Below are 18,030 nucleotides of genomic sequence, written 5' to 3'. Positions count from 1 at the left end.
AGATGTGATTGGAGCAAGTCATGTTCCGGGTGGTCAGAGAAGGCCTCCCCAAGGAGGGCATGCTCAGTGAGATCTGCAGGGTGAGTGTGTAGGAATTAGGGCAATGAGGACGTTTAGAAAATGGGAGAGGTTGAGTTGGAAAGGAGGGCATTTCAGGTCCTGAGAATGGCTGCCGAGTGAAGAACAGATCTGATGGAGCAGAGGCAGAGGTCACAAGACCAACTAGAGGCAGTGATCCAAGCAACTCCTCCCTGCTCCTGGGGCACTGCTAACATAAGAGAGCCCTGGGGCTCCTCCTGGAGAAGGCCATCAACACAGCCAAGCATCACAAGGTTGCTGTGACTGATGAGTGACACTCAAGCGGGGCTCGTTGGGTCTGTATACAGAGCCACAGCCTCCTCAGCCCCAGGAAAAAAGACCACAAAACAAAACAAAACAAAAAACAGCCTTCTGCTCACCTTCAACTGCTTCTCTAATGGGTCTTTGCTTAATTTCAGGTTAGAATAAGGATTTCCATGCAGGAAAACCCTCAGTGGGGGTCTGGCAGTCCCCTCTGGGTGCACATCCACAGATGTCTTTCACCCCTGGCTAGCAATCTGAGGAGGGGAGTCGGGCTGGAAGCCAACAGTGGTTCTCTCGTTCTTTCTTGCATGTATCACTTTCATGCTCTTTTTCTTTCTAGTTCTCTGTGGAAGTAAAACAATGGGGAGAATGTCCCCAACTCTGGAGGGCTCATCGTTGTAAACAACCCAACCAAACTGAACCTTTATCTCATTCAGGTGAATAGTCCATGTTTAGCGAGTACCTGCTAGATGCCGGCCATGATGCTGACCTTTTCCCTATTCATTGGGAAAAATGAATTTTCCCCCCTTTCTCACTTGGTCCTCCAAAACAGCCCTATGGAAAGGGTGCTATTGTGCCTATTTTACTGCAGAGCAAATGAGACCAAGAGATGTTCAAGGACTTGCCCAAGGTCACATAACACAGCACCATATTTAGAACTTCAGTGGAGTTGTTCTGCTACCAAGTCCAATTCTCTTTCTACACACCTTGCTGGGGGGAGCAAAAGATGCAAGAGGTTAAGAAATTATTTCATATTCTCTTTCTGTTCACCAATTAATGGGATTCTCACTTGTACATATGTTTGATGAATAAACGTTAATATTTTCATAAGTTTGATAGACAAACATTAATACTTTTAGCCATGTTGGCCAGGATAGTACCTTCCAACAGAAGCAGCCACTGAAACCCTGAAAGTGATCCAGCCAGAGACATGGAAGGGGTGAGGGTGAAGAGGATGGTTCTGGTTCTACACCCCTGGGACCGTGAGTTGCATGAATTTATCATGGCAGTTAGCTTCTCTACACCCCTTATCCTTGGAGAAAAACCAAGATATAGCATATCTCACATCAATTCTACAGTGAAATCATGAGGATAAAATATTATTGAAAATGCTCCAGACTGGGCATGGTGGCTCATGGCTGTAATCCCAGCACTTTGAGAGGCTGGAGCAGGCAGATCACTTGAGGCCAGGAGTTTGAGACCAACCTGGTCAACATGCCAAAAACCCGTCTCTACTGAAAATACAAAAATTAGCCGGGTGTGGTGGCGTATGCCTGAAGTCTCAGCTACTCCAGAGGCTGAGCCACAAGAATTGCTTGAACCTGGGAGGCAGAGGTTGCAGTGAGCTGAGATTGTGCCACTGCACTCCAGTCTGGGAGACAGAGCAAGACCCTGTCTCAAAAAAAAAAAAAAAAAAAAAAAAAAAAGCAAAGAAAAAGAAATACTCTGAATTGCAACCAGAATCTCAGATTCCTGTTATTTCTCTGTCCTATGTAGGATACTATTTTTATAAAAAGATTCTTTCTAAACCAGGAAGCTGTAGATGTTAAACACATGTGTGCCAAATAAATAAAAAAATTATGAACTATTCTTAGAGTCTAAGGAGGGTCTTGAGTCAATTTACTGAATGAATTTGTGGCCTCTAGAGGATATCTAAAAATGGGGACTTGAGCTCCTCCTATACCTCCTCTGCTAAGTTAAGTGATGAGCCCTGGATCACCATGATGGATTTATTTGCCTCCCCAGTCCATGAGGGCCGACTGTTTTGTTTTATGGTTTTATCAGAACCCAAAGTAGTAATAATGAGTTTTAAGTAAGATAATATTTAGTACCCTAGTTAAGCAGACATTTATTGCAAAAGGAATTCCTCAGAAGTTTCCCAGAGTAAGGTTTTAACCTATGGCAGCCTTGAGGGGCTGTTGAGGCCCCAGAGCACCCTCCTCTTCCCTGGATGCAGCCTGCCCTGGTCCAGCGTCTGGCTCCCAAGGCAGCCAAAACAGGCAGTTCTTTTGCAATGGTCTGATGGCCAGGTGGTCTGATGGTGAAGAGACATGTGGACTTCATCTGAAGCCTTTGACTTCAGACACTCCCACAGTTTCTTTGTTTTGGGACAGCCTTGGAGTTTCTGTAGGCCTGGAATGTGACCATTTAGTAAGGCCTCTGTCCACTTTCTCATGGGCCCTTTAAGCATGCAGTGTAAGTACCCCTCCAATTGCTGGCAACCTGGGAGGGAGTGGAGGCAGAGTTAGACATTAGATGGACTTGGAGTAGCTGGGAAAGGAGATGCCATCAGGAGTTGAATTTCAAGCAATAGAAGATGTAGGGTGCTGTTGAGGTAAAATATGTCTTTAGGTTGAAACAGGAGAGAGGGTATTTACATGGTTACAACAGTGCACTCTTTTAAGAGCAGGGTGGGTGTGCCCTCCTAAGCTCTGGAATAGCAAATGCCAAACTCACATGTCTGTCACTATAACTCAGGCAGACCATGGGGGGCAGGGAGTGAGGCGTGGAATTCCAACTCCATTTCCAATTTAATTCTCATCTTAGGGGGTATGTAAGCTTGCAAGATGTGTAGTTGGGTTATAACGGCTTTAGAGGAAACTGGCTTACTGGAGAACTTACTGCAAAGAGGTTCTTCATGTCATTGGAAAGAATAAGTTCTTGCCAATATAAATCAGCTCTATCTGCTAAAAACCCTGCACTGGCTCAGCCTCAGTCCAGAGTGAAAGCCGAAAGTCCCTACAGTCATGTCCAGGCCCCACATCACCTGGCCCCGCATGATGGTGCTGACGTCATCTCCTTCATACCCTCATACCCTCCACTCTAGCCACATCCTGGATCACGCTAGGCACGCCTCCAGTTTAGAGCCCTCTCGTTCACTCTTTTCACTCCTGAAAGAGTCTTCTCACACTTACCTCCATGGTGCCCTGCCTCACTTCCTCTGGTCTTTTTCCAATGTTGCTTTCTCAGTGTGGTCTTCCCTGGCTTCTGATTCAAAACTCCGACACCCGTTCACTGACTGCTGGTATTCTGCAACTCCCTTCTCTTCTTTACTCTTCTCCGTGGCACATCTTCATCTACCATTTCAATTATTTATTTTGTTTATTGTATGTCTATTGCCACTACACCGTAAGCACCATTAAAACAGGTGCTTACAGTCTAGTGGCAATAGATGTACAAGAATAAGTTCTTGCCAATGACATGAAGAACCTCTTTGCAATAAATTCTACCTAAGGGATACAGGAACCGTGACCAAGTGAATAAAAGAAAAGTGGAGTCAACCTAAATGTCTATCAAGGGGAATTAGTTAACTAAATTCCACATAATGGAATAGCAAAGGGCTGTAAGCCTCACATTATGAACCATTGTGTCTGTTACCTAATTCGATGCTTAGCACAAAGGCAGTGCTCAATTGATTATTTGTTGAATCCATTGATAAATGAAAATTTAGCAATTTGAAAGGGTAAATGAGCTACATCCATATGTATAACATGGAGGAATTTCCACAATATTCTTTTTTTTTTTTTTTGAGATGGAGTCTCGCTCTGTTGCCCAGGCTGGAGTGCAGTGGCACGATCTTGGATCACCACAACCTCCACCTCCCAGGTTCAAGGGATTCTCCTGCCTCAGCCTCCCGAGTAGCTGGGACTACAGGCTTGCACCACCACCCCTGTCTAATTTTTGTATTTTTAGTAGAGACGGGGTTTCACCATGTTGGCCAGGCTGGTCTCGAACTCCTGACCTTGTGATCTGCCCGCCTCGGCCTCCCAAAGTGCTGAGATTAGAGGCATGAGCCACCGGACCCAGCCAATATTCTTTTAAGTGAAAATGAAGGTTAAAGAATAATATAGAATGATCCTGTTTATGGTTAGAGTATATGGGTTTCATACATATGCATTTAAATGTCTAAGGGGATACGTATGATTTAAACTGTTAATAGTGTCTTTTTATGGAGTGCTATCGGATCGGAATGAAGATATTCACTTTCTCATTTTTACATCCCTTTATTACTTAGATTTTTTCAATAATGATGTAATACTTTGGTAATCTGCAAAACAGAAAATGGTATTTCCGTATTTGGAGGAGGGGTAAAGGGTTGCTGTTAGACGAGGTTCTGCTCAGATTCTTATCAGAAGTATGTTTTATTGGCAGTAATGTGGTTGCACTTTATGAAAAATAAAACTTGGAAAAACCCCCAGGCCAGGCCCCTTTCAGCCTGAAATGCACACTCTAGTAGAGCAAGGTCTCTGATATTTTGGAGACTATAACCTCTGCTCACCTGGAGAAGACAAGATGATTTCCTGGGCTTTATCTCATGCTGTAGGGAATGCAAAAGAAGAGTACATTTGTTTCTAGTGAGCCTCTTGCTCACCAGATTTTTTTGTACCATTTCAGTTCTCATCTCAAACCCAGTCACGTCTCTGCAGGGGGTATGAGAGCAAGGTGTGTGGCTGGGAACCCCAGACCATGACCCTTCACACAGGAGATATGAGCTCACATGCCCAGCCTCGCTGGGAAGAGGCCTCACTGGGGGCAATGGCTTTGTAACATATTTCGGGCAATTCCAGCAAAGCCATTTTGTGATCCAAATAGGGCATAGGTCTCATTTCCTTACACTGGCTCATCTTAGCAGAGGTGAGAGAAGAGAATATTCTTTGGTCAAGATAAAGACTAAGTTAGTGAGATTATTATATAACTCTTTAATTCTCCCTCTTTTAATTTTTTCCTGATGTACTACTCTGTTTTATTTCCTAATTTGCCTGTGATATATAAATATGAAGTTTGTACGTATAGTCTTCTTTCAAATTCCCACTGGTTCCATTGAAGAAAAATTCTGAAGCAATGTGCTCTTCAGGTTTTTATTTAGTCTTCCTTATTTTTCCTTAGTGAAAATCAAAGACAATTGACCTAGAAATGAATTTGTGGGATTTTAGTCACCAGTAAAATTTAGGCAGCTAAAATATCTGATGTCTAAGTCATGGTAAATGAACACATACTCCTCTTCATCCACAACTTTGATAGTTCTCTTCCTTATATTTTAAGAACATTTTTTAAGTTGCGTCTCCACAATCTAGACATTCCATTGGCTGAAAATTCAAAGCAACTGTTAGTGGACAAGATTACATGCCCCAAATTAGGCAAACTTTTTTTGCGTGCTTTTTGTTTGTTTGTTTGTTTTGTTTTGTTTTGAGATGGAGTCTCGCTCTGTTGCCCAGACTGGAGTGCAGTGGTGCAATCTTGGCTCACTGCAACCTCCAACTCCCTGGTTCAAGTGATTCTCCTGCCTCAGACTCCCAAGGAGCTGGGACTACAGGCAGGTGCCACTATGCCTGGCTAATTTTTTGTATTTTTAGTAGAGATGGGGTTTCACCGTGTTAGCCAGGATGGTCTCGATCTCCTGACCTCGTGATCTGCCCGCCTCGGCCTCCCAAAGTGCTGGGATTACAGGCATGAGCTACGCCCAGCCCTAGGCAAACATTTTAATGAAACTGGTCTCTTTCAGGAATCCCTGTGGTTACTGGGTTCCTTGTTGCAGCCAAGCTTGTCTTTAGCTGCTCGATTCTTGCAAATTCCATTTTAGGAGACTTCGATGCAGTTTGCATTGAGGCTTTTCCTCTGAAGTTAATCAGGCTGTCCAGGATAAGTTATGTCCTTTTCTCTGGAAAATCTAACTCTGGGCTCTGAGGAATTAAGTCATGGAGCTTTCAGAACCTTATGAGGAATCGCAGAAATGCAAGGCTGCAAATCTTTCCCTCCACGAATACACAAAATAAAGACGGGAACGTGCTCATCCTGAAAGCCTGTTCACCAGCCACCATTTCCTCTTGCTGTGGCGTCATTTTTAGTTGTCATTCCTTGATTTTTCTTTTTTAGTGGAAACTTAAGTTCTTATTTTAGATTCCTGATAGTGGTTCCTTGTTGGTGATTTGGTGTCTTCTCTTTGGATATATTTTACCTTTTTCATCTGCAATCAATATCAACTCCAGATTTATTTTTTGATCTCTAGGAGACTGGGTGTGACCCAAAATAAGTTGAGAGATTTCACATTCCCCTTCCCAGTGTAAACTACTGAATAACAGGATGCCAGTGTCTAATAGAAAAGGGTGCGCAGTCACATAAGGAAATGCAGGACCAAAGCAAAGGCCCTTAAGAGGTAAAAGATGGGACATCCAGGAAGCCAAGGTGCCTGGAGCAGAGAGAGAACTGAGAGGTAAGTCAGAGATGGCCCAGGGCCAGCTCACGCAGAGCCTTGTGAGCCAAAGAGGGAATTCTAACTTTATTCTAAGTGCATGAGAAGACTTCATAGAACTTTAAGCAAAGGATTGACATAGTCTGATAAGTGTTTTTAAGAAGATACTTTTATGCTGGGCATGGTAATGTGCATCTGTAGTCGCAGCTACACAGGAGGCTGAGGCAGGAGAATTCCTTGATCCAGAAACTGAGGTTGTAGCATGCTAGCGCACCACAATCTTGCCTGTGAATAGGTACTGCACTCCAGCCTGGGTGACATTGCGAGGCCCTGTCTCTAAAAAATGAAAATATTTTATAAAAGGTTACTCATTACTCTTGGAGGCTGAGTAGAGAATAGATTGGGGCAAGGAGTAGGGAGTGGGAAGATGAGTGAAAAGTAAGATTTCAGTGAGGAGAGTTGTTGTAGAAGATCAGGTAGGAGATAATAGTTTGTATTGAGGTGTTGACAATGGAAACGGCAAGAAGTGAATGGATTTAAGACAAATTTTGGATGCAGATCCAACAGCTTGCTGATGGAACAAAAATGGAAGAAATCTCGGATGAGCCTCAGTGCTTTAGAGAGAGCAGTTGGGTGGAAGATGATGTTCTTCACTGAGATGAGGCAAGTTGGGGTTGAAGAGAGCACAAGATTCAGAGAAAATACCAAGAGCTCCAATTCTTACTTGTTTCATTATATTGAGACCTTTCAATGTCCAGTCTTGAACTGGGCATGAAGGACACAACACTGAAGAGGGCATGGTTTTAGCTTCCTTGTGTTTGTCTGCCTACTTCGCTGGTCATTCCTTTTTATTCTCTTTTACTGGCTCCTTCTCATCTCCCAGAGTCTAAATGCCACGTGATCAAAGGCTCAGTCCTTGATCTACATTGACTTCTTTGGTGCTGTCATCTGGTGTTTGCGTAGAAACAGTATACACATTCACTTCCTTGGTGCTTTTCTATCCACATTCACATCCCTGGTGCACTCATTCAGTCCTTGGCTGTAAACTCTATCTATATACTGATGACTACCAAATTTATATCGCCTCACTGAACCTCTTCCTCTACCTATAGACTTATATATTCAACTGCCTGCTTGACATCTCCAACTGATGTGTAATAGGCATCTCAGGGTTAACACGTATACAACTAAATAATGATATTCATGCCTCATCCAAAAGCCCTGCTTCTCTTGCGTTTTCCCCATTTCTATAAATGTTAACTTTATCCTTATAGTTTCTTAGGCCCAAACCTTGGAGCTATGCTGCACTGTTCTCTTTTTTCACATCTTACATATGAACCATCAACCAAGCCCGTTGGCTCTACCTTCAAGCAGTACCCAGAATACAACCAGGTGCCCCTTTTCTGCTGATACCACCCTGGTTCCTGCCACCATCACCTCTTGCCTGGATCATTGCATGGACATCATACCTGGTCTTCCTGGCTCTGCCCTTTTCCTCTTTAGCTTACTCTCAACACAGCAGCCAGAGTGGTCCTGTTAGGATATAAATCAGCTCTATCACATCTCTGATAAAAACCCTACACTGGCTCAGCTTCAGTCAGAGTGAAAGCAGAAAGTCCCTGTAGTCACCTCCAGGTTCCACATCACCTGGTCTTCATCTATCATTTCACTTACTTATTTTATGTATTGTGTGTCTATTGCCACTAGACTATAAGTGCCATGGAGATGGGAGAGCTCCCTTGACCCCTCTGTGGGACTTGCAACAGGGGTGTGGCTTGCTTACTTGGACGCCATGCTCAAACCCCTTGTGAGATGGGGAGCATGCAGGCAAGAAGGTGTGGGGCCGAAGTGAGCCTTTTTGGGCTCCAGCCCCACAGCAGTATCTAGAGGTGTGTTACAATTAATGCTCTTTTAGCAGTTGCTGTCTGCGGATGGCTAAGTGTTAACCAGCTCAGTGGAGAGTCAGGGTGACAGCCTTTTACACCCTGCCCTCTTGGTACCCGGGTTCTTGTTTGGCGTCCAGGAAGAATCAGGTCACATGAACGGTTTGAAAGGTGATAAATGTGGAAGATTTTATTAAGCAGGAGAAGCAGCTCTCACCAGAAGGGAAGCTGGAAAGGGGATGGTGCAGGAAGAAGGTGATCTTTCCTCGGAGCCCGCCGTCTCTGGCCAGGCTCCTCTCTGAAGTCATGCTGTCTGAAGTTAAGCCATGTCTATCCATAGTCTGTGATGCTCAGTTGCTTCTTCTCCCTTGATGTTCAGCCGCTTGTCTCTCTGCCAGCTGAGATCTGGGGTTTATATAGGCACAGGATGGGGACCAGTGCAGGCCAAAAATGTAACATTTGGGTGGGAAAACAGGGATAACTGTTCTTATTTAGGGTCATGGTTTCCAGGCTTGAGGGTGGGGCCTTTGCCAGGGAACCACCCTCTTCTACCCAGTATTTCCCTGCCTCCTGTCCATATCACCATGAAAACAGGGGCTTTGCCTGTTTGCTCCCTGCTGAATTCCGCAGTGCCTAAGAGTGCCTCACCCCCAGTAGACACTTAGTGCCTGTTTGTGGAATAAATGAGTTCCAAAAGGAGGTTGTCTCCTCCTTCTTCACTACTTCTTTCTGACTTTTTATGGATTGTTGTCTTAATCTCTATAAATGCTTTGTCCTTGGGGCTAGTAGAGCATAGGGCTAAAACCACTGGGCAACCAAGCAGCAGCCCACACTCACAGTTAGGCTCTCTCATTCACAAGCAGTGTCACCTGGAATAAGTCACCTAGCCTCTCTGAGTTTTCATTTATTTGCTTATGAGATAGAGAAAGCCTGCCTGCCTATCACACAGGTTGTGAAAGTTTAATAGGCTGTCACATGAAAGATCATCTAGGATAAGGCATCATTTTCATTTATGGCAGCGTCTGGCCCTGACTGAATGCCAGAGCGTCACATGTTTGACTGTCTCATTTAACTCTCACATGGAATCAATAAGAGATGAACTCATATCATTAAACTCATTTTACAGATGAGAAAACTGAGGAGAACCAAAATGTTAAGTGAATTACCCACCAGCTAGTAAACAATAGAGCCAGGCTTTGAAGCCAAGCATTTTTATTCTAGTGTTTTTCCCATGTTCATCCAACAGGGCATCCAGGAGGCCAACGTGTCATAGTTCCCGACAGATTATATTCTGAGTTATCTACAAACTTTTTTGAGTCACTTGAAGATTTGTCTTTACACTCTGATTATAGTTTCCACCAGCCTATGCAGACTGCCAAGTAGGTCTCATTTTTTCCTCTTAGAAATGGTAAAATATCATATAGTCACTTATAAGAAAAACTGTGATTAGAAAAAATTTTAGCATTGTCCACTTTATGGTCATTCAAGAATGGTAAGTGTGAGCAGAGAACAACAGTTCCACAACTTGATTAGCTGGTAGTTTAACATGGATGTCTGAAAGTCACATATATGTAATTTCTTAGGATTCTTAAATTAGTAAATCTAGTTTACTGAAGCAGTATTAGCATCACTATTTTAGATTGCAAAAATGCCTTAATTGTGTAGAATTGGCTTATAGAGTGTTACTTAAGAAAAATGTGATTCTACCTCTATTTCTGTTGTAGCACACTTAACAACAAACAAACATGAAAAGATATATTAGCTTTCATAGAAACATTTTTGTTCTGTAAATAGGTTAATGATATGGTAAGGCCCCTAAGATAACTGAATTAACATTGTTTATATTAATGTTACTGCTGTTTATAAGATAGTATGAATTTGTGGGCTTATCTGAATTGTAGGCCATTCCCGTGATTAAAAATAAAGACAAAACTTTGAGTTACTCTTTGCGAAAACCTTATTGTGCTATGTAGAAATATTGAACTAATATTAAAATATTTGATGCTTTGGTTTCAGGGATTGGTTTAAAATTGGAGTCCTTTTTTTATTGGTTAGTCTTACAAAAGTGTAAGCCATTATATTTTTGACTATTTAAATAAAAACAAATGTTATTTTAAATATACAGAATGGATTGATAGTATAGGAGAGTGTAAGTTCTTCATAGGAACTTTAGAAAAGAAATATATGCTAATTCAGTTTTTTTAATCTTCTGCAGTGTATATATACACTTGGTAATTTTGAACTCAATTTTGTGTTTTGAAAATATGTGTTCATAATTTAGGTAATTTGCTACTTAAAGCAATAAGTCTCTGATACCTGAAAAGTAAATGTAAATGGCGACGGTGAAATAATACTGCAATTAACTTAATAGAGAAAAAATTATTAAAAGACAGCCTGTCATACCTATGTTCAACTAGCACAAAATAAATGTTTTAATGACTGACTGGAGTTATGAAAACGATTTGACCCAAGGTGCAACTTTTGTCCCAAACTGTTTTTCTCTTAACTGCCAATTACTGTAGCATTTCCCTAATGTTATCCTGCCCCATCCCTTCGACTCAAACAGGCAGAAATTCCTGTCTTCCCAAAGAAAAAGGTATTGTCAGGCTTCCCTCTGTCTTCCTCCTCACCACCTAAGGAATGAAACTCTGTCAAGTGTCCCCTAAGATTTGTGTTGTACCATCTAACCAAGTCCAGATGGTGTCTCAAGTTTAGTACTCATACTTAGTAAAGTGTTTGTAGATGAATTCTAGGCTTAATTGTGAACACTCGTTTTCCCAATAACTTATTCCATGCTTTTCTGACTTGTTTGTGTTATGGCCTTTCTGTGCTGATGAATTTGTAAATGTGGTTTAATTACTGTTTACCAAAAAATAGCTGCACACAGATCAGTCTCAGTGGGAGACTTAGCTAAAATGTTGAGGCAATTTGTTTCTAGTGCAAAAGCAGCTAATAAATTTGAAGCACTTTTTAAACACTGGGAAAGGCACTTAAGTTTGGTTGTGAAGAAACAGTGCTTTATACATTGGAGACATAAATCATTCTTTAAGAGAGTAGATTTAAATATCAGAATGGCATTTTTCCCCAAGGCCAGGCAAGCAGCAATTTGCAGAAACTGTAAAAATGGTGATTTGATTGAAAACCACACCAAAGAGATATATTCTAAAGAACTCCCCAAAAGGAAAACTTGAAATTACTTGTAAATTCCATAAAATGTCTCAGAGCTCTAGAAAGCCGGGTATTATGTATTACCGGATGTTTCTGAATTCTGGCCTCAGGCAAATTGCCAACTTAGCAACTAAATGACAGCTTTACAATTCTAATACAAACCAGCCTCTGTAACTCTGTTTTTTTAATCTCCAGGGGAAAAAAAGGACACAGAGGGAAGTGAAAGATATTAGACTGTTCAATTTATAAATTCCATTTGTTCTCCATTTGAGTTGCAGTTGAATTTTGCTTTTGCATAAAATGGTGTTTGCTTGATTCTGCCTAAAGAGGGAACTCTGGGCCGAGCGTGGTGGCTCATGCCTGCAATCCCAGCAATTTGGAAGACGGCATGAGCCCAGGAGTCTGAGACCAGGCTAGGCAAAAAAGCGAGACCCCCATCTCTACAAAAAATAAAAAATTTAGCCAGGCATGGTGGTACACACCTGTAATACCAGCTATTTGGGAGGCTGAGGCAGGAGGATTGCTTAAACTCAAGAGTTTGAGGCTGCAGTGGGCCATGATTGCACCAGCACATTGCAGCCTGAGTGACAGAGTCTTAAAAAAAAAAAAAAAAGGCAGGGGGAACTCAAAAAGTAAGTTCCTTCCTACAGCAGTTGGCCATACTCATAGGTGAAGTGCCCCATACTCCCATCACTTTGGACACCTGCATATGAGCAGGGCAGGTTTTGCCTCCAGTGCAGAAGTCAGAAAACAAAATCAATAAACTTGGCAATGAATGAGGATTGCTGGTCATTATCTGAACCATGAGTATTATGCAAGCAGTTTGAGCAGCATGAGATACAAACACCACCCCGCAGAAGTTTATTTTTAGTGAGGCCACCAGACAGGCCTCACTAAATTCAATATAAGAGATCCTAAGCTCAAGTCTTAACCACCAGATAGTTTTCAGTGTGTAAAATAGCGTTCTGAAAACCAAGCCCCCATGCTTCTGGCAATGAGCCTCCTTTTCCAAAATTATTCCATGTTTCCACTTTGTAGTTACCTTCCTATCAGTCATTTTTCTCAGTCATGCCTTCATTCATTCATTCACCAAATGCCATTTGTGGTGGGCTCTAGGAAGATGAAGCAACCCCAGTGGAGACTCTGCCTCAAGGGTCTGACTGTGTAGCAGGAGGGAGACAGAAACAAACCCCACAATGCGTGAAATCGCAAAGAAGATTGGCAATCATTAAAATGGGGATATGCTGTCTTTCAGGTATTCTGTAATTTTTCTAAGCTTTGCTTTCAGGTTTTTTTTCCAAAAGATGAAAAATGCAAAATACAAGTGCAGAACTTTTTTTTGAGATGGGGTTTATCTTGACCACACTTAAATCATATACCTTGGGAATTAGGAACTAATCTCGTGTATCACCTCCTCCAAGAAAGCTTCCCTGAGAGCACCCATGCCCCCTTTGGGTTGGGCATTTTTCCAGGTACTCTCACCAAATCCACTCTCTATTCTGTAGCATATCTGTCATATCGTCCCCTCACTGTTACCACCATCCCCTGCACACACAGCTAGGTGCCCTTAGGGAAAAGGGGCCACATCTTATTCTGCATCCACAGAACCAGAAACACACTGGTAATTGAGAGCCAAATGTTGAGGCAGTTTGTCTCTAGTGCAAAAGCACTATAAATGAGAAGCACTTTTTATACCTTGAGAAAATAACTTCAGTTTGGTTTTGAAGAAATGGTGCTTTCTATACTCAGGAAAATAAATCATTCTTTAAGGGAGTAGCTTTAAATATAAAAGTGGCATTTTCCCCCAAGGCCGATAATAATTACAGGTATTTCCCCACCTAGTAAAAGTTACCTTTATTTTCCACACCATGTTAAGTTTAAAAATAGGTAACAAAAAGGTGCGCATTCTTGTTATGGAAACATATATTAACAGCATATTTAAGTACACATACGAAAAGTCTGGAAGAACACATATCAACATGCTAGCAATTGTTATCTCTAAGGGTTAGTATTTGAAGTGATACTGCTTTTTTTCCTTATGTATCACTCTTTTACTATGTTACTATAACTATGTGCTACTGCTATGATAAGAAAATGCAGAGTTATTTGTATTTTAAAGAGAAACATTTGACCTATTTTATAAGCCAAAATCATAAGACATAACTTTATGAAGCATCATCTTTACTATCAAAACCCAACATTGTCAGTGATTTATTCCATGCATTTAAATCCCTGAACTAGCATGTTGGAGTTTGGTGGTATTAGGTTTGCTTCCATTTTCTGTCTTTATGTCTGTGTTTATAATATTCAGAAGGTATCCAAGCAGCATTTTACTTGGAAATATTCTAGCAATGAAACCTGCTAAATTCTTTCCCTTGGTCTCTCTCTTCCTCCTTTCCTTTAATTTTCCCTGCTAATACTTGGATTAGCTATCAGAACCCCAGCCTTCTTAAATTTAAGCTCAACCTCTGGCAAATTGATGTCAAAATTAAGTAAGCAATTAATTCTCCCTCTCTCCCTGCCCTCATTTCCCTCTACCTCACCCTCTCTCTGAACCTTTTGCTTTCAGGATGGCTCTGTATAAAAGAAGTATTCATTTTCTGGTCAGTGATAATTCTGCTGTGCATCCTCTACTGGCCTATCTTTCTATTATTTTGTTTGGCTGACCAGTGTGTTGCAAAACCTAGACAGTGTTACTGGACTCGTATAGAGTTTATTTGTTTGTTTTTTCTTCTTCCCAAAGGAACAATTACAAATTATAAAATGCAGCCCTAAAGAGCAGCTCTACAAATTATATATGTTTTCTTTTCTATCTGCAGCTGAATTCTTGCCGCCAGGATGGGGAAACAGAACAGCAAGCTGCGCCCGGAGGTCATGCAGGACTTGCTGGAAAGCACAGACTTTACAGAGCATGAGATCCAGGAATGGTATAAAGGCTTCTTGAGAGACTGCCCCAGTGGACATTTGTCAATGGAAGAGTTTAAGAAAATATATGGGAACTTTTTCCCTTATGGGGATGCTTCCAAATTTGCAGAGCATGTCTTCCGCACCTTCGATGCAAATGGAGATGGGACAATAGACTTTAGAGAATTCATCATCGCCTTGAGTGTAACTTCGAGGGGGAAGCTGGAGCAGAAGCTGAAATGGGCCTTCAGCATGTACGACCTGGATGGAAATGGCTATATCAGCAAGGCAGAGATGCTAGAGATCGTGCAGGTATGTAGACTGAGCCCTTTAAAAAAAGAAGGGCATGCATCTCAAGTAAGAATTGGAAGGTGCACAGTATAGCACGGTGCAGAGGTTGCAAACTGGTGAGTCACCAGGACACTTCGTTTGGCCCACCCTGCACGTTTGAACAGTTTAAACTGCATTACAGTGTGGGGAGACTGCACATAAAAATCCACACTGGTCGGCATCTCTTGAAAAACTAGACTAGTGGGACTCCCGGGTCATAGGTGCATTTAAAAATGTTCTGATTGGCAATTGGTTGTAAGAGTTACGATCAATAAAAAGGAATGTCTAGATTATGATTAGTGGTTATGGAGACCAAGGTTTTACCATACAGATGAAGACTCTTAAGTAGCAGGCTTCAGAGAAAATAGCTTGGAAATGTTTCTTATCAGATGTAAGATCTGTGTTGCTGTTAATGCTGGTGGGCTTTTCCTGAATTCCAAGAGGAAGGAGGGTATAATGAGGCATCTCCAACACCCCTTCCATCATGGCCTGAGCACGTTTTTCAGGTTAACTTTAGAATGCCCTTGGCTGAGAGGAGAGGTTCCTTCAGATGATTGGGGGAGCCTTAGAATTTTATTTTTTGGTTTACAGCACCATGTTAGCTCCTGCTCAACACTTTTGCCCAGTCGTCCTGGCTGCTGTTGGTCAATGGTTTTGTGATCAGTACTGATGAAGATGCAGACGCTGAGGCAGGGAGGAACATTTAGTCCTCGTGGACTGATGAAATCAACACTCCCTGCTAAGAACTCAGCCCTGAACAAATAGTATAGGGTGGAAAATGGACACTGTCCCTTTTCTGTGGAATCCAGTTTGTGAAAGAGACAGAGAGAATTGCAGAGAATATGCAGAAGGTATGAATTGACCCCCACCCAGACCCTGTTGACTTCACTCCACCACATTGCTAAGGAATGTAAAAAGTGATCATTAAAAGGAAGGTGCTTTGGGGCAATGTCCTTTGGAAAAATAAATAAATAAATGAAATGAAATAAATAAAAGGAAGGTGCCTCAGCCTCCCAGAGGCATTTTCTTCACTGTAAAGCACCTCAGTCCATTCACAGGCCCACAGTGTTTCCAGGCTATAATTGTAAGGACACCCATTCCTTACAAAATGCTCAGACACTCATGGCTCTTAAGAAGACTGCAAAGGAAAGCTTGAATTTCTTAAACTGTTTCCTAGAGTGCTAAGTCCTGATGATTAATATTCATGATCACAGAAAGGAAATATTGTAGCACCCTGAGGTGACTTCCAAATCATCAAAGAGATTAAAGAACCATTTTCATATTAAGGGCTATGTTATTCTATTCTGCTACTTTGCAAACTGACAATTCATGTATTCTGCCACATTCTTATGCTAATCTCCCTGCTTTCAATTATTCTGAATAAACTGGAATTTACTGTAGGATCTCACAGAGCTTCCCATTCTATTTTTTGTTGTTGTTGTTTTTTCCCTCCCTTTTTGAAAACCCACACTCCTCAAGCCTTGTCACTGCCGCAGGAAGCTTTGTGCCTTTGTCTGACCATCTTTTCTTTGTTGTAGCTGGTCTGCAGCACTCAGGAAAATGCTCCTTTGCTTCAGAGCAGTCACTGTCAAGTTTCTGTTTTGTGCCTTTCTAAATATCTCTTAGAAAGTGATGAGTTGGGGGCAAGCTGTGGACCAGGAGAACCATCAACAAATTAAAGTTCTATTTGTTAATATGAGTAACACCTGTAACTTGATAGCAAGTGTTGATGCATAAATTCTTAGCTGAATTCCGTCCCTCCACGACTCAGAAATTCAAGCAATTTAATGAAAAATACAAATTTATGATTGTTTACCTACAAACACCAGTAACTGGTCAGGGTGAAGACTGGGGTGAAAACAAGTTTATAATTAGTTAAGCTTGACAATGAATGGGGTATAGGACTCCAAGTCATAAATTTTCTAGTTGCTATTCCCTGACATCGCTTCCTGTGGTTTAGCTTTAGTATCCACAGAATATTGTTTGTAGTGACAAGCTGAAATTGTTTTGTATTTCATAACATTGGTAGGAAAAAACTCTAAAATTTATGGGACTACTGTGGATTCTGTGTAGCTCTGAATCATACCAAATTAGTTCCCCTCTGGTGGCTATAACAATGTTTCAGAAAGCCAGTAGCTTAAAAATACAATTTATTATCCTATAGTTCTTGAGGTCAGAAGTCTGAAATCAGTTTCATTGGGCTAAAATTAAGGTTTCCTCAGGGGTGTGTTCCTTCTGGAGGCTGTTGGGGAGAATCCTTTCCCCTGCCTTTCCCCGATTCTAGAAGCTTCCTGAGTTCCTTGGCCGATGGCCCTCTTCATCCATCTTCAAAGGCAGCAACAGCAGATTGAGTCCTTCTCAGGCTGCCATCCTCTGTGTATTTTACTCTGCTTTTCTCTTCCACTTAAAAAGATCCTGTGATTACACTGGGACCATGTGAATAATTTAGGGGAATTTTTCCTTCCATCTCAATATTCTTAATGTAATCACATCTGCAAAGTTTGTCTTCCTGTGCAAGTTAACGTATTCACAGGTTTCAGGGATTTGGATGTGGACATCTTTGGGAGCCGTCATTCAGTCTACCACATATGCCAAAATGCAGTTGTGTTCCTTTTTAAAGAAAATATTTTTGTGCTGGATCAACATCTGGGTGAATAAGCAAAACCCTATGCAGATTTATTTTTAGGACCTCAAATGAACATTTTTACATTCATGTGTTTATTTTTTTATAATTTTTTCTTTTTTAAAAAATTATACTTGAAGTTCTGAAATACACGTGCAGAACGTGCAGGTTTGTTACATAGGTATACATGTGCCATGGTGTTTTGCTGCACCCATCAACCCGTCATTTACATTAGGTATTTCTCCTAATGCTATCCCTCCCCTTGCCCACCACCCCCCAACAGGCCCCGGTGTGTGTTGCTTCCCTCCCTGTGCCTATATATTCTCATTGTTCAACTCCCACCTATGAGTGAGAACATGCACTGTTTGGTTTTCTGTTCCTGTGTTAGTTTGCTGAGAATGATGGTATCCAGCTTCATCCATGTCCCAGCAAAGGACATGAATTTATTCTTTTTTTGTGGCTACATAGTATTCTATGGTGTATATGTGCTACATTTTCTTTATCCAGTCTAACATTGGTGGGCATTTGGGTTGGTTCCAAGTCTTTGCTATTGTGAATATTGCTGCAATAAACATATATGTGCATGCGTC

The 18,030-nt window shown here is 41.6% G+C and overlaps 1 protein-coding gene across 20 annotated transcripts in view; it reads left to right on the top strand.

Annotated features, from left to right (window-relative positions):
- Window positions 1-18,030, top strand: part of NCALD (neurocalcin delta) — a 445,958-nt gene that overhangs the window by 398,973 nt on the left and 28,955 nt on the right. For 12 of the 20 annotated variants that reach the window (XR_010159299.1, XM_063816501.1, XM_063816494.1 and 9 more), the window contains one exon: window positions 14,403-14,799. Coding sequence is in view for 19 of the 20 variants with exons in the window: in XM_063816501.1 (XP_063672571.1) it covers window positions 14,422-14,799 (378 nt within the window). In the remaining variant the exon portion in view is untranslated. Of the gene's footprint in view, window positions 1-6,349; window positions 6,554-9,661; window positions 9,795-14,402; window positions 14,800-18,030 lie in introns of those variants that run through there. The other 8 variants (XM_063816497.1, XM_063816498.1, XM_063816503.1 and 5 more) reach the window with 3 other exon arrangements.

This window comes from Pan troglodytes, chromosome 7 (genome assembly GCF_028858775.2).
Source record: "Pan troglodytes isolate AG18354 chromosome 7, NHGRI_mPanTro3-v2.0_pri, whole genome shotgun sequence".
Lineage (NCBI taxonomy): Eukaryota > Metazoa > Chordata > Mammalia > Primates > Hominidae > Pan > Pan troglodytes.
Note: the sequence above shows the minus strand (reverse complement) of the source record. Positions and strands in the feature narration are given on the sequence as shown.